General features: G+C 44.6%; 1 protein-coding gene across 4 annotated transcripts in view; it reads right to left on the reverse strand.

The window, feature by feature from the left end:
• Positions 1-1,464: 1,464 nt before the first annotated feature.
• Positions 1,465-17,093, reverse strand: part of LOC144093963 (V-type proton ATPase 116 kDa subunit a 1-like) — a 52,752-nt gene continuing 37,123 nt past the window's right edge. For all 4 annotated transcript variants that reach the window (XM_077627742.1, XM_077627741.1, XM_077627743.1 and 1 more), the window contains exons 11-19: positions 13,536-13,675; positions 13,045-13,181; positions 9,642-9,720; positions 9,450-9,568; positions 8,153-8,375; positions 6,704-6,838; positions 6,127-6,385; positions 5,385-5,556; positions 1,465-1,801 (exon numbers count right to left, since the gene is read on the reverse strand). In XM_077627742.1, coding sequence (XP_077483868.1) covers positions 1,705-1,801; positions 5,385-5,556; positions 6,127-6,385; positions 6,704-6,838; positions 8,153-8,375; positions 9,450-9,568; positions 9,642-9,720; positions 13,045-13,181; positions 13,536-13,675 — 1,361 coding nt within the window. In that variant the 3' untranslated portion in view covers positions 1,465-1,704. The remainder of the gene's footprint in view (positions 1,802-5,384; positions 5,557-6,126; positions 6,386-6,703; positions 6,839-8,152; positions 8,376-9,449; positions 9,569-9,641; positions 9,721-13,044; positions 13,182-13,535; positions 13,676-17,093) is intronic.

Consider the following 17,093-nt stretch of genomic DNA (forward strand, 5'->3'; position numbering starts at 1 on the left):
ATGCTTCACGAGCATAGTGCCGCTATTCTGTGGATACTGATTTCTATATTAACAAGGTATGTGGCACAAGGTCTGTTCGATTTGGCTGCACTTACTGTACCAGTTGGATTGAATCTTGCACCCTCCAAAGTGGAAGTGGAGCAAAAGTGTTGCAACATGGCGGCGCATATACTCATCTCAAATTGTTTGCAGCGCTGTGAAGGCTGTGGCAACCTGAGTCAATCAGGATAGCGTGCACTGCAAAACTTGTGCTTCTGTGCCTCTCACCCTGTGACTCGTGGCTCTATCACTGGGAAGAAAGCACCAGTGTCCAGCTCCTGTGTGCGGGAGAGATTGCCAATTTGGCTGACATTATGTTTACAAATGGTGGTGCACAACTCCACAGCAGGCTTCCACGGTGCTTTGTTTGCGCAGACTTTCCCTGCTAATTAAACTGGTGAACGAAACTCTCGCTGTACTTTCGAAACACAATTCTGAACTACCTTTTCAATTACTGCAATAATTGTTTAAAAAATAGCTCCAATGCTACTAAAATATTTCAGGAATTCATTTGGGCCCAATTGGAAGAGGGCTCTACCTTTTCCAGTGTCGCAAATGTCTTGAGAGATGAAGTATGTGCGTAGGGATATAACTGCACGCATAAATGCAGTTTTCTTGAAAGGTGGTGGTGGATAGCTGTTTGCAGCGTCGGTATTGCAAATCTAAGCACTCAAGTTAAGCTCCGCGGCCAGCATTTCAGTGCACATTTGTAAATAGTGTAATGCATGCAATTACTTCAGGAAAACGACTATCTGACAGGCCTGATACAAACAGTAGCGTTAAATCCACGTCATTTTTTTTTTGTCTCCTTAGTCCACGTTTTCCGCGCAGAAGAAGCCGGTGCGAATCCTGGCGTGTTTTCTCTATGGGTAAAAATGTTAACCAGCTGAAATATTCAGAGCAGTTTGTTCCAGATGTCTCTACCACTGCCAAATGCGAATTTGACCGCATCGACTCGTTGGTTCCACTCATTCCCACCTAGGTTTCTTTGAACAAGATGCTGTCTGCTAGCACAGATCGTTAAAGTGCAGTGCAGCCACACCTCTTTCACCAGAGGAGCATTTGTGTAAACCAAGTGTACAGACAGCTTCAGTTGTCATCTGCAGCCTCTAATGCACCAAAAAAGGTGTGAGGCAACCTGCAAACAGCAAAGCAGCCCTGATCCTGCTAGGCTGCTGCGAGCAAATTGGCTGGAAAAAAAAAAGGACTCCTGCATCAGCAGCCCAGTGTTTTCAATATACAGTTGTACATATCAACCAAAACTTAATGTCTGTGTGAAGGCATGAGCTTGCAAGGCTACTCCACTCATTTGGTATAAGTAATGGCCCATGACTACACCTCAGCTTGCAGTCGTTTTGAATGGGCAACAATCGGGAAACAATAAGACAATCCAATACCTGTACTAACAAGCATTCACAGAGTGGCTCAGATTTGCAAGCTATATTTTATTTCATAAATACAACAACAGTAGGCGACACCGTAGATGACCTTAAAAGTGCTTAATTTGAACAGCATATTGCAGAGATCCATGCAGGAGAAAAGCCGGAGGGGGCTTGGCATGAAACGGCAGATAAAACAGGGATAGTTATGCAACTAAACAAACTTGACTACTAGTATATTACTTCTCAAAGCCTACTTCAGACTAGGCACAATGCCCACAGTGGACTAGTCTTCTGTACCGGAGGTCTCCAGTATGGTGTCAAATGCAAATGGCACAAACATGTGCCCCTCCCCTCGGTAGAACTTGCTCTGGAACTCCACCCTGCAAGCAAGAAAGAGCACAGCGTCGGTAAGCAGAGAACATCGACTTTAATCTACGTTGTCTCCAATGAGCAAACTGCACCATGTGTCGGGGACAGCAGCATCTTTAAAGAGCTCAAGGAGACAGATGTTTGCATGCAGACAAAGCCTGACAAGAGCAATGGCGAATTGTGGGTGGACTAACTGAACTCTTGTTCTAGGTATAAATGTAAGTTTGTATGATGCAACCATAGGCAAACAGTACTGAAACCTGCGTACACAAATCAGAGGCCCACAACGAGTGGCCTCACCTTACTACAGATACAATAGCTCTCAAAACTTTTTTTTCCACAATTGTGAATGTTTCCTTGTGCACCCTTTCTCAATTATGTTAATTTCATTCCTCGTTTACTGATTGTGCCTATACACTCCAGCACAACCACATAATTTCAAGCACTTCCAATGATTTAATAGGTCCCATTACATGTGCCTTAATATGCAACAACGGTAATTTTATGACCTCAATAAATTTTACGGAACCTTTTATGGTAGGTTCTTTGCAGTTGGCTGCAAAATTTTCCAAGTTCAGATTTGTTTTAGCAAAAATTAATTTGAAATTTTCCCATTTCGTGGCCTCATTTGAGGCAATTTTTACGGGCAACCTAGCGTGCGACGTCATGAGCTGGATGTCCATCGATATTTACTTTGTATTTGCTGTAGGAAAAGCTTTCGATCTTGCTGTTGGTAATTTCAGACAATGATTTAAGCCGTCACAGTCGCTAGTTTGGCCAATCAACATATAAGGCATTTTGCGACTGTTTTCGTGATGTCGTACGTTGTGATAACATACTTCAATTGAAGCCCAATTTTGGTTTCGGTTTCCTGGCTTTTGCCATTTTACAGTATTTCTATTCAGTAGTTTGAAAAATGGGTTATTGAGCCGAAAAGAAGGCACAAAAATGTGACGAGTTTATCAATTCAAAATGCTAAAAAAATAACACCAGAATTGCCTTTAAAGACAATCTACAGTATGCAGAAGAAACTGTATAAAGGTTCATTTAATGATGAATGCAAACAAAATCCATAGCCGCTGACAAGAGACCTGGCCTGCCGGTTGCATGCTATGCCGAAGCCCACTGTGCCTTATTTTTAAAGTGAAGTTACTAAATTTGTGGTAGAACTGGTAAAAAGATCAGATGTGGCCATTTCCAAAGCACTGTCCACTACAGCTCTGACGTGAAACAGGCCAGGCGTAGTGACACCCGTGAGTGACTCCTGCCGCTATGTAGGTGGCTGGCTGCTACAGGAAGGGCACTGCTAACTGCTAATGTAGGTGCACCCTATTCTCGCTTCAAAGTTACTTATCAAACATTTGTGTGACCTAAACTTCAATACGCTTGCACAATATTTGACCCCCATCAGTCTAACCTTACCTCAGCCCTTGGATCTGGTCAGAATAGGGCCACTCGCTTTATTCTTTCAAACTACTCGCGATACTCTAGCATATCCGCCTTGAAGTTCCAACTACAACTTCCTTCTCTCGCTTCCCGTCGCCGAATTTCACATCTCTGCCTTTATCACAGGTTTTTCCATTGTTCACCCCGTGAGAGCAAGCTCATTCTACCAGTACGTCGAACACCCCGCACAGGCCATCCAAACAGCATCATCCCGTATCGTGCCTGCACTACTACATTTCAGAAATCATTTTTTGTCCACACAGCTCGCGACTGGAATGACCTTCCCTGCGACCTAGCACTAATCCCTGATCCAGCCCATTTCAAGACTGCCATCGAGGAAGCCATGTCATCGTCATGATTCCCATGTAACATTCATTGTTAACCGCTGTTCTTGCGCCCACCCCTCATGTAATGTATGTCCTGCCAGGGACCCTTGAGATTCAAATAAATAAAAACAAGCTCATCTATTGGCAGATATTGCGTCTCCAATTTTTGACATACCAAACATTTACAATGCCCGTTAAATCAGACTATCCAGTATCAACTGTTCATGTGCACTTTCACATATAGTCAATAGAGTGATGCAGGATGCAACAGCGAAACAAATGGGACAGGATCTACACATGGAAGGCAAACAAATGCATTAGCTATGCTGTCTGCGTCAGCTTGGTGCTGCTATTGTAACTTTTTGGAATTGAGTTTCGGCAAAGTAACGGCATATTTTCATCTGGAAGTGTTCGTGTTAAAGCTACTACATGCTGCTACAACTAAGCTGCAGTCTGGCAGAATCAGTGCAGATCCTGACCACTGCCTCTGGGATGGATGCAATTATCTGCACCTAGCTGAATCTAAGTGCTGGCCAAACCATACCTCTGGCCATGCATCTCAAAGAGAGCAGTCACTATGTACCACTCAACACCAAAACGCGAGCTAATCAAAGCAGCAGATAAAAAGTAGAGGTGTGCCTGTATTGAAATTTTCAAATAGGAATAAAATATGCATATGAAAAAAAAAAGCCTTCTATTAATCAGATTGAATATGTGTTAAGCAAGAAAACTAAAAATAAACATATCTACACTAACGCAGCACAAAAAAGATGCACAAAAAAAGTTCACTGGTTGAATTAGACTGCATAACAGAGCGCAACCTGTAATGTGGTCACGCAAGATGAGCATCAATATTAAGTCCATTAACGCATGACTGCAACTAAATGCAGTGAAGCCTTGTGGGGAGGCTCCATCACACAAATGGCAAAAAGCCAGTGATGAACGCACAGTTTCATCGGGCTGGAAGAATTCGGATGTAAGCAAGGGGAATGCGAGTTGGCGTTCGAAAGTGGCATGCAGCTGGGTTTGGATGACTGGCCTCAAAGCTGAGAAACTATGCGGTCAGACTTTTTTTTTTTTCCTTGCCTAATGGCAGGGGCCCTTTTATCACTACCATGCCTGTCATTACACACATACCAGAGGTGCATGAGCTACAGTGCATCATGCATTAGGCAGGATTTTTACATGATTGCTTGCTCTGGCGGTGACACCGACTGCTCCTTTTGGAGAACCTCAACCTTTTCTGCATATCAGTTGACCAAAATGAGATGGTGGTGCTCACGCCAGGAGAGTTGTGAAAGTGACTGGACAAGCCATGGGTATCGGTGTTAAGCATGTAACACATTATGGATCAAACAAAAACACCGCACACTTGCATGTTTTGGCTTCTTAAAGTTGGTGGTCACTATCTTTTTCTCATCACATGTGATATCTGGGAAAACCCACTTGTAAAATTTCACATGAGGTCCATGCCTAGCAGTGAATGAATGTGAACAGTACATGTGATAACCGACGCTGAAGCGGACGAAGAAGATGCCTTTGTAGCGTTTTCCTGTCAGTTTAAATGTGGTCTTCGGATAATATGCCAATATACTGCGGTTTTGCACTGGTTGGACTTATGAAAATTGGCAGTATTCGGTCACTGCTGAATATTAGAGATATTCTCTAACATCAATTTTTCAAATCGAATATGAACTGAATAACAGACATATGGAATTCGTATTTGAAATTTCGAATATTCGGACACCCCTAATAGGAAACTGACACCCCACTTTGCATTGTGGCTCTTAAACGTGAAGGCTGAAATGCAGCAGTGTCATACCAGTGCAGACGCAGGGCATGCAGGAAGGCAGACAGCCCCTCCATGATGAGCAGTACGGCCACCGTGAGGAAAGCCCAGGCAGCAAACGTCATGTACATCAGGAAGCCACCAACCACGCTGATGGGCATCAGGCCATTCTTCAGCACCATGTTCCACAGCACCTCCGAGAGCTCTGCAGGTTGCATGCACCAGAAAATGACAGCAGAGGGTCAGCTGCGATACTACTGTAAGGAAACTCCAAGGTGCCAAGCTAATGTCAAGCACGCCTTGGTCCTACATCAGCCAAATTGAAAATTTTTGAGGAACGATGGGCGGTTCAATATCTATCAGTCTTTCGCTGTCCTTATCCTTGGTGTGCGAACTGTTTTAGGGCCCTTAAAAAGAAATCACTTTGCTGAGAAAAACTTCCTTGAAAAACAGGAAACTGTGCCAGTTCCTATGTTCCACTTGCAAGCAGCAAACACCACCGACTCCAAAGAGCCCTTCACAAAGCCAACGAAAGAGCAGCAAGCTAGGTGCACAGTTATGTTCCACAGTTTATGCACAAATTCAAGTTTAATAAAAATAAAAATAAAGGGCTCGTACACCAAGAAATATGTTCCCATCAATGTTTGAGGATTGCTTTTTATGTCTGGTTTTGCACAATCGTGTTTGCAGCATCTGAACTTGGTTTGCTCCAGATGCCAAACTAGGCACTCCAACAGACCTGAATAGCATGAGCAGAAGTCTAAGTTGCACTCACGTGCGTGCGCCAGGCTGAGCGCCCAGAGTCGGAGGTAAGAAGCAGTGTGGGACACTGAGCCGAGGCAGTACTCGATGGTGTGGATGGTCTGGTTGATGAAGGTGTCGCCAAAGTTGAACTCGCCAGACTCGTCTCCGTGACCATGGCCACCACCAACACTGGCAGCCCTGTGTGGTTCTGGAACTGCATTGGCTGCTGTGCCATCTTCACCTTCCTTCAGGGAAGTATGATCAGGCCGTCCTGCACCAGTGGTGGCGCCCTGCACACAGATGGATGAAGGCTCCAGAAATGGTCTTCCCTGACCAGTGTCCTCAGAAAACATGCAAGGCAGCAGTGGGAGACAAGAAAAGACAACAAGCAACAGTGCAGATAGTTATCAAATCTGTCAACAGAAGTGAGCATAAAGACTTGAGCAGCAAATGGCTTGCTTTGAAACAGCTGGTGTCTAGAGCAAATTTCACGCCTTTACTAAAGAGCAGGCATGCTTGGGAATTCGCCAAGTATTTCACACTGCGCCCAATCAACAGCCTTTCTTTTTTAAACCAGTTGTAGTGCACTGTCCCAGGCATGCCTCTACCTGCGCATTGGAGTGACCACTCGCAGCAATCCTGGACGCAAGCTGGTGCCTGCGGCGCAGATACAAGGGCTTGGCAAGCAGGATCCACGGAATGCATATCACGGCCAAGATGACCAGGAAGCTCTGGAGCCCCCTCTGCACAGAACAGAGCAGGCAGAGTGTGCCAGTCCGTTGTCAAAGCACTGCACAACACTCTTCCAATCGAAGCCATGTTCACAAATTAAGTATCCTCAATGAGCAGGATGAAACACTTCAGTGGCACATGAATATCGCACTGAGCTATGCAAGTAAACATTTCTCCTCCATCAGAGTACAATTGGATTAGCTCTAATATCGAAAAAGTTACAGCTGTCAGCAAAGAACAAAAAAAAAATTAAGCAGCAGGCGCAGTACTTGAATTTGAACAATTTGTCACTAATCATGCTGTGGCCCATTAAACAGTCTAAAATGTAGTGTGAGTAGTCTCAGAATGAATCAGCCTTACAGAGACTGCAGGAGACTAAAAGGACCTACACAGGAGGAGCATTGCCTGTGTAAAGGGTTGTGTACGTTCAAAAGCCCAGATTTAGTAATCTGTCAGTGCAATGGCTCCAAGAACCTTCAGGCTGCGATCTTAAATTCATTATTATTTATTTATCATGAGATTTCAGAATCAGCAATCCATAAATTTCTGGTGCTTAGCTATCGCAGGCATGATGAAAATTTATGACATGACCTTACTACAATGCTTAACCCAATGACAGGGAGAAAAGAAAGAGAATGAGTAACAATACTATGCATTAAACTTGTTGGTGTCAGCATTAGCCTGATATTAGTAAGGGTAAATCTGACACAAAAAAGCCTGATATTAGTAAGGGTAAATCTGACACAAAAAAGAAGATAGGTTCTCAAACTAATTTCCAAAAGCTCTGCCACCCACCATCCCTAATCCCTGGGAGAGAGAGCTGCTGCATTGTCAGCCCAATGCCACGGACACACTTACTTGCCCACATCACCCATGCATTGGGTAACCATCACACCATGCCCAATCCCAGCCATAACTCATTCAATTAAACTGGCAACCCAGATTTGGGACATAAAGCCAATGAAAGTTTTCACATGCAACAGCCTTAGCTTTATGAGAAGCAGAGGCAAAAAAGGCTTTAGCATGGCTAGGCCAATTCCGAATTAGGTGTGTTAACACTTCGGTTTTGGTTTTGAGGCTGTTTTCAAGGTCAAGCAGGCTCCAGACAAAGATCAGTGAGTGGGGGCCTTAGTGCTAGAGCACCAAAACTGCCATGACGCACTGGACAGAAGGAACTAAAGAACGCCATGCTATTGTACCGCTCGTGTGTGTGTGTGCGCGCATGTTTCTCCCTCCCGTCCTGTGTTATTCTGCGCAAAGTTCTTAACTGTACCACCCTTTATCTCATTCAGTCCATGCAGCAGTGAAATACTGTTTTTCCTCACCTGCCCATTGTAGAACTCTGCCTGGTAGCAGGGCTCGGATGGGTAGGAGAAGAGGAACATGTTGATGAGCGTGATGAGCAGGCTGGGGGCACAGTAGGTGTCCTTGCCAAAGTTGATGGTCCACTTGGCAAAGATTATGATCACCAGGTAGCCAAAGATGGAGCACAGGAACAGCAGCTGGGGCACAAACTCGCACCACACGTTGGCCATGTTGTTGAAGAACCTGGTTAAGAGGAGAAGAGATGGATTGGCATCTGTTCTCCAGAACTGAATAAATGGAGATGAGAACACTTGCTGAAAACCAGCGATAATGGAGGAACACAACACGGACGATCCAACACCTCAATGCACGACACGAGGCTTTTGAGAGCTGGCAGAGCCGCAATGAGCAGTGCAAGGACGTAGAGATTGAATGCGACACCAAACACAAACGCCGACTACCAGCTCTGTTTATCAATGCGAAAGCATTATATTGCTCACGAGACAGAAAAGCCGTCGCCGGAAGTTGTCTTCACACTGTGGTGCCAAAGGTCACGCAGCCATAAGTCATAAATTTGGCCTATGTCATTTGCAAAAATTTGACCCGGGTGACCCCTGAAATTTGAGCTTGGACAATTTGGACCAAAATATATGTCCAACCATAATCGACCTTGCCCTACCTGATGGAGACTTCCAAATTTAGCCCATGCAACCCATTAAATTTGACCTTGGCTGATTTAAACCAAAATGATGCCAAAATGCGTGGCATACTAGGGTCACGTGATGTCTGGATGACTTGCAAAAATGTGTGACGTCAGGAAGTAACGCAAAAAACAAGCGACATGCTTTTGCAGTCCTCCATGTAAGCAGACTTCAGTGCCCTCAGAATTTAGTCAACACATGCAGCTTAAATGTCATTCCAGCAGCAAACACAAGACAGGAAAATACCACTGCATTATACAGGAATCCCACTCAGCCCACCATCCCATCTCGAATCGAAGCCACTTCCAGAAAAAACTTTTCTGTAATAATAAAATGGACGGCACAGTGGCAAATTGCTCCATTTGATGCAGTCAAACAATTTTCCAGGTTAGCTTGATTGGGGTCTCAAATTATCACACTGCACTGATCAAACTAAGGCATAATCTTTGCAGTGAATTCTCGCACAGAACTGCATGTAGCTTTTCTTCTGTGTCTGCATCTCTACACCATTCTTTGTAGTGACGCAAAACTAAGTAATCCAACACTGTCCATTAATAAAATGTTGAGACCAGGCTTACATAATACCTTGTGTAAATAAAGAGCTTGCGTTACTCGCCTGTGGTTCCAGAGGCTGAGAAAAACTCCAAACAGCATCTGAGACACGCCCAGAATGACTGACGTTTTCATCTTGTATGAATTCGTGAAGGGAATCTTGTTGGTAGCCAGCTGCCACACCTGTGAACAGACGCCACTCATTTCAAGACCACGTGCTCAAACAGTGATGCAGACAAAACATGACAAAACTTACAGGATCCACACCAAATGGGTACGGTGTTCCCATGTAGTTGTCAACTGGGTCCAGCTGTTCGTGCTCTTGGTAGATTGACCTAGAGACAATGCAATAAACGAGAAAACTGGCCATTAGAAGGCCTTTCTGCAGCCAAGGTATTTTCCACAACGCCAAAAGTTCAAAGTTGTTTCAGCTTCAACTGAAAAACACATTTGTTTCTCCATAATAAAGTGCAGGCCACAGCACACTCATTGACCATATCTTGACAATTTTGAGTTCCCCCCTAACTGCAGGAGTTGTTGATTTTCAAATTATTGCTCAATATCCTGTTTTTCTTTTACTGGACAGCATTAATCATTACAAAGAGCAATGCATTTCATCCAAACAGTCATTTCATCGCAAACAGCATGGAGGGTTCAATACTAACCATACATGCTAGAGTCCTACATGTAAGGCACAGCTTGTTTGCGCAGTAACTCTAAAAGTTTGGTCCGTAATAGCTTGCGCCCGCCAGTGTAGGTTCTAGAGGATCTAAACTTTTCCTGTTCAAGGGCTGTGTTATGTGCGTTCAGTTTTCTGCACTGTGTGCATTCAGAAAGATCTGCCAGTCTTCTTCTCTAGACGCCATTTTTGAAATTTGACCCCATCGACTACACTGTAATGCAGCAAAAGTTTTTGCGCATTCTCATAAGGAAACCACCGTGCATGATGAGAAATGTGATTTTAAAGTCGATGTCAGATGTTCGAAGCTTTACTGCAAGTAACGGGTAGCAAATTTGCCTAGTATCCCGCACTGTAGGACGGTTCAAAAGTAGGTGTTGAAAAAAATGTTTCCACCAATAAAAGGATGATACTAAATTGTGAAGTGAAATAAATTATTTATATAGAAAAATATTCAAATTTTTTTAACTTTCTGGAGTTTCAGCACATATGGCTTAAGGAACCATTTAGTGCAGGGGTGAAAGAGGGTCAGGACTGTCACTGCTATGTGCTGAGAGTTCGGCTCAAGCACACAGATTAAAAATAAACAAGAGATTCAAGGGAGGGGGGTGGGGGGGGGGGGGGGGTGCTCACCTTGAGCAAGATCAGGGTGCTTTAGAATACAGAGTTATAAATGTCAAATGAAAATGTTATTTTTTCAGGCCTGCAGAGATCAGCAGCTATGCAGCCCTCAAAGCCAGACAGATTGTTCAACTATAGTATTTCTTTTTTTGCTCCACACAATATAGCGTGTTGTTCTGCTTGGCCTAGTTGGTGCATCTCTCATTACTGAAGTGCTCACAAAACACAAATATCTTAGGCGCTGTGGACGTTCAAGTCTTTCCATGCACCATGAACGGCAACAGACGTCTTAGTGCGCAAAATCCACTACTCCGACGCATGTGGTGCTTTTGTTTCCATCAGGAAGCCTCGCCTAGCAAAGCGTGATCAAAGGTAGACTGCAAGCTGGCGGCTAGTATACGTGGCTGCATTCGACTGTGCAGTGTTGCAAGCTTCTCCTGGCTAACAGACCTGCTGAAACCAAATGCGGAAAATTTAACTAACCATGTGCTGAAAACAAATGAATCGCCACAGAATTTGAGACTGCTTAGTAGAAATTAGCGACTACTAACCACACAGCAGCCGAGGAGACAGACTGATTGTTGCAATGGAACAAAGTGCATCACATGCACATGCTTCACTTGTGTTGGCCAAGCCATTTATTTTATGGCTTGCCATGAGAAAACTAGCCTAATGAGGCCTGCAGCTCCCATGGAGGTGTTAAGCAATTCTAGCTACCTTATCTTGTTTCAGAGCACAGCTCTTAGGCGGCGCTCCTGCATTCCGTGTCGTAGTCGGCGTAACACGCCACCTGCCAGCGGTGGCATGTGAAGAGCTGCGCTCATGTTTCGCTTTACAGACTATCGTAGTCGCTTGTACATTTTTTCTCTTTTTTTTTCTCCCCCAACAGTTGGAGGCCATGCATATCTCTAGTCTTCATGTATACGCAAGGACTGCAAGAGTCTATGGAAATGAAGATCACCACACAGGAGTTCCGAATCTGCAGACACCCACCTTGTGTAAGACTTGGTGCCATAGCTATGCAGCATATATGAAATAAATGCTGCTTTCCTTTGTAACAAGTGATTGCTATTCTTTCACTTTTGCTCCCACGTAATAAACTAGTAGTAACCATTAACTGAGGACATTTTTTGCGAAGGTATGCATCCAAACTTTTCATAGCATACATATTTGGATGCAAAAAAAGAAAAGAACCCTTCCACTTTTTGAAAGCTAGTAAGGTCGCCTGAGAGCAAAGGGTTTGGGAACCTGTAGTTTAATTCAAAATTCACTTTCCTCAGTAGTACTTAACTTTCTTGCACAAAAGAGCACAAAGAGGATGGGGCTTTTCATTAAAACAAGCTCAGGCTTGACATTCAAGCATGAAGAATTCGTCAAAAACAAAAAATGGCGACTCTAATAATGCAACCTGAAAAGCAATAGCCATTGTCCGGCAACATTTTAAGCCACACACACCACCCCTACAAAGAACAATTCTCTCTTCCTTGTGTGGCATCTAAAAAAAAAATGCCTCTGCAAAGAACACAAATAGAATGTCCCTATAGGAGAATTTACGTGTAATTCATGGTGTTGAATTAGTAGTACAAGGTAACATTGCCATTAGGATACAATGTAAGCGGAATCTCACCACCTTTAAAGTGTTTTAAACAACAATTAGATAGCTTAAGATATGCGTGATGGCATGGTACATAGGGCTTAAACTCTAAAAGCTGCACATGAGGTATGATGGATGCCATAGTGGAGAGTTCAGGATTAATTTCAACCACCTGAGGTTCTTAGCATGCACTAACATTGCATAACGCGCAGGCATTTTTGAATTTGCCTCCAGTAGGATTTGATCCAGCGTCCTTGTGTTCAGCAGTCGAATTTCATAGCCACTAGGCTGCCACAGTGGGCCAAGCCAAGTGCGATATCTACACCATTATATTGTAGTTTGGGCCAAACGTATTACACTGAACTTGGAATTAACATCTGACCATTAAAATCTAAATCTCTGAAACTGAATTAGGAGAATACCTGAAACAGCAATATTCAAGTAGGAATATCACATCTAAAAAAAAAATAAAATAAACAACATTCAGTGGATTTAGAATACTGCTGCTTCATCCACTTCACAAGAAAATTCACAGCTGCTGGGATGTTTAAGTCTAAATAACGCACACAAAGAAAGAGTAAGGAAATCAAATAAATAAGAATCCGAAATTCAAGGTAATAAAATAATAATGCAACAAACCCTCGCTGCCAGTATCTAACCACCATCAAATGAATACTTTAGACAATAACACCCTCTGCCTACAGTTACATCCAGCCAACAGGCAAGCAACGCTGTTCTTACAAATTAAAACAAAATGGGACTTACTTTTTCGCGACAAACCAGGATGAGCCAAAGATGTTGAAGGACTTCGAGAAGGTGTCATTGTAAATGAGCCCTGTGTACATGCTGAAGATCCCCATGAGAAGGATGATGTAGCGGCCGCCAAAGAAGGTGTTCCAAATCTGTCCAAATGAGAATTGGGGTGCAATGCCATTAAAACACAGTGCAAGAGCTCTTCCCAGATTTCCACCTTGCACTGGCATTAAACCACCCTGTAGAGTGCAACAAGCCACGAGTTATTACACCGCAAGTAAAACTTCCTCAATTGCTCTTTGAAAACCAGGCAAGTCTGGTGCTGGTGTATCAGCCAAGTTCATGCACAAGTTGTCTGAAACTTTCACCAAATGAAAAAGCACCGACTTCCACCAAATCCACCTTGATCAATAAATTGCAGCACCGGACCATGTGCTCATTACAAATGTTTTCCCTGTTATTCTGATACCTGTGCATAAAGAATAAAACGTGGCATGGCCCACCTCATTGTCCGATTTCTCAGCCAGTAGAGCCTTCTCCTTCAGCACCATCCACAAAGCGAACAGGAACATGAGAGTGCCATGGCCAGCATCCCCAAACATCACCGCAAACAGGAATGGAAAGGTGATGATGGTGAATGGAGCTGCACCAAACACATGGGGATAAGAGTCACATCTTGTGTTCACAGTGCACTAGAAGAAGTTCTGCCTTTCGATGGCCGATGAAATTTTTTCTCAACTGTGCAGCTGCAGTCAATTGGGAAGCAACAGATACTGCATTTACATGAATAAAATGCCAGCTTTTCCCTTTGTTCATCAGTTTAAACCTGCCTCCCGCATTATATTCGGAACCAACATGCAACTTTTTTGTCGCTGTTCCTCAGGATGGCTACAGTGAGCTTCACTCTAGGCTCAAGAGCTGCTAGGAGAAGCCAACTTTTAAACGGGGCCTTGGGGCTATGCTGTACGCAAGAGCAAAGGAGAGTGCGGATGCGAACAGGGAAGGAAAGCAGTGCAGGCTGTTAAGATATGGCACAGAAAAAAAGTTGAGCAGAGCAGGAGCAAGAAAACGAGAGCAAACGTAAACAGGACTGGGCAGCACGAAACATGGAGCAGCAATCGCATGGCGGCGAGGGCGGATGCCGTTGCACGAGTGTGTGCGTTAACATGTTGGAGACTTTTCACGTGCATTTCAGAAGTACTGCTTTTCAAATAATATCCACATATCCATAACTTCCGTATTTTTGCACGCCATCTATATCTTTTTTCCAGCCCTCGGATAATAGTTGGCTTGAACAGGCAGAGTTCACATTGTAATCGTTATATGAATTTTCTTCATTTTCATGAGGACTTGAACTCTCCTCTCACGTTATATAAGTGTAAATGTGGTAGTCGTCTCCTTTACGACCTTTCGCCGCAATCATTATGAGGAGTGGTCTGTGCAAGCAGGTAGTCATACCTTATTATCATGAAGAGGTAGAAAAATCTTAAGATGAGTTCGATATAGCTAAACTTCGAGAGATAAAATTGTAAAAAAATACATGCAAGAGCAGCGCAATTCAGTCATCGAGGGGCAGCAACTCAGGTGACCAGCTCTAGGAACTAGGGAAAGACCTCTTCCGGACTGTTAGCATTGTTTTGGAGGCACTTGTGGTGATTCTCGGGGCCGCAAAAAACAGCATCAAACATCAGTTATGTTGGTTCCTCTGCATAGCACTGCCAGCATTCAGCGGCGGCAGGTTAACGCCAGCTAGGGCTGCTTCCACGCATCACGGCAGTGCCATGTAGAAAATGGTATGCCAGAACAAAAACTAATGCCCTTTTCATCACGTCTGTACCAGCCAATGCGAGTTGGACAACTGCAGTGATTACTGCCTGCCGTCCATGCTGACTGCTCCTGGGGTGCTGCCAATCTGTTCGAGGTAATGCAAGACAAACGCGCTAACCATGGCATGAACACTTGCCACTATTCACTTGTTAAGTGCGATGAAGGCTGTCCCCTGCCGTCCAAGTGGGCATTGCTTGGCGCTCGATATATCCGTTTTATGGTTTGGATGATTTAAGAGGTTTAACGTCCCAAAGCGACTCAGGCTATGAGGGGCGCCGTAGTAGAGGGCTCCGGATAATTTCGACCACCTGGGGCTCTTTAACATGCATTGAAATCGTACAGTACACGAGCCTCTATGGCGATGGCCTATGGCGCAGTCAAGAAAGAGTTCAACGTATTAGACGGTATAGCAGAACCTCACTCATATGCTCTCTGTTCATGTGCTCAAGATTATGGGCAATAAAAATGTCCCATAGAGTTACACTATTTTTCTTCCGGTTAATATGTTCCCAGATAACTTTCCAGTTACTGTATTCAAAATTGGAACAAATTCTGGTCTTATAAAGCATTTAGTGCTATAAAGCACTTAGTGGCCAAAAGCACATGTGAAAGTGCAAGAGTCGGCCAAAACTCAACATTGAATGCTGGAACGCAGCGGCAGTCACCTGCTGTGGTGGCTTCTCTGCACAGCTTAAATGCAAAAAGGCGAAACAAGAGAAAAAAAGGGCAAGAGGGCAAAGCATCTGAAACCTAGAACGATGCGCCTATATTAGAGCGTCCAGGTCTGGGGACCGCAGCATAAAGAGCCATGAACAGGGAGCCGCCACTATGACTTCTTCACAGTGCATTGGTGCGAGGGAGCGAAGCATCCGAAAATGAGGAAGAGAGAGACAGCACTTTATTTAGCAGCTTCGTTTTAGCCACCGAGGATGGAACGAGCTTGCTCCACCAGTGCCAATTGATCCTCAAACTGGTCCGAGGCCAAACATGCACTCCAGTAGGGTGGCGGGATTGTATGGCGACTGGCAAAGTCTGTAGAGGCAATGCTCTAAGATTGCAAAGGGTCGATGCAGTTAGGGCAGGCTGGGGTAGCTCAGAGACTATGTAGGTAGGACTGAGCAGGGGTGTGTAATACGTTTAGTGTTGGTAGCGCTGAGTGTGGGGAAGGCAGTGTCTGGAGGGCCTCCCTAATGTTTTCATAGTGGGTGTTTATGCTGTGCTTGTACTGAAGGCTATATTTCCGTGTCTGTTGGAAAGACCAGGGGATTACAGGTGCCCAGTGCATGATGTGGCTGGTGAGCCAGTGGACCAGTTTGTTTCCTGCAATTTCAGCTTGGCCAGGGACACACCGGAGCATGACAGTGCGAGGTCATATGTATCCTAGTGCAATGTGCAGGCGGTCTCAAAGGGTCACGGAGTTGCTGAGGGAGGCTGGGCAGGCTGAGGAAGAGGCTGGTGGCGTACAGTTTGGCATTAGATGTATAAATTGGAAGGTTTAGGGCTGTCTTGTATAGTGTGTGAAGTACCCATTCTATCTGGGACTGTTGCTTACGGTTGAGAGTTACATTGGGCACAGTGCATAGTATTTTGCTGAGAGCTAAGGTGTGTATGAGTTTTTGGCACGTGTGGTTGTTGGCGTGTGTGGAGGGATCGGGTTGTCCACAATGTGAAGGTGGATTAGGTGGTTGTGGGTTCTTGTGGTATGAAATGCGCTAGAGGAGAAGGAGTTTTGATTTTTCCGGTGCTGGTACAAGACCTGCTTGTTCCAGGTATTCATTTACCATGTTTACGCCTGATTGATTTCCTCTACTTCCCCGGGCGCCCCGTGAGTGCGCCATAGGATAAGATATGCACAGAAGGTATGCTGCGGGCGGGGTACTTTCGAGAGTTGGTGGGAAAGTGGAGGCATGCCTATGTTAAAACAGGGTGAGGGCGTGCCCCATGTAAGCGTGCCTGCCTCGTGCAAGATTTAGATGGGCCGATATGAAGTCGGGGAGGTAGAAGTGCGCTGTGCGATGACCAGCCACTTTCGCACTGGCACTGACATACTGAATGTGCTGCAATGTTTTTTCCGTGCTCAGGACACCGTATGAGCGGCTGAATTCTGCGAGCACTTGAAAAGGAGCTGCTCAGAGCTTGTGCTAAGAAGTGCCAACAGACACTTTTATGAAGTGAAAGGATCAATTACTTTGCACCTCATTCAACAGTAGCATTTTTCAAAATTAGGTGGTTTA

This window comes from Amblyomma americanum, chromosome 6, assembly GCF_052857255.1.
Source record: "Amblyomma americanum isolate KBUSLIRL-KWMA chromosome 6, ASM5285725v1, whole genome shotgun sequence".
Lineage (NCBI taxonomy): Eukaryota > Metazoa > Arthropoda > Arachnida > Ixodida > Ixodidae > Amblyomma > Amblyomma americanum.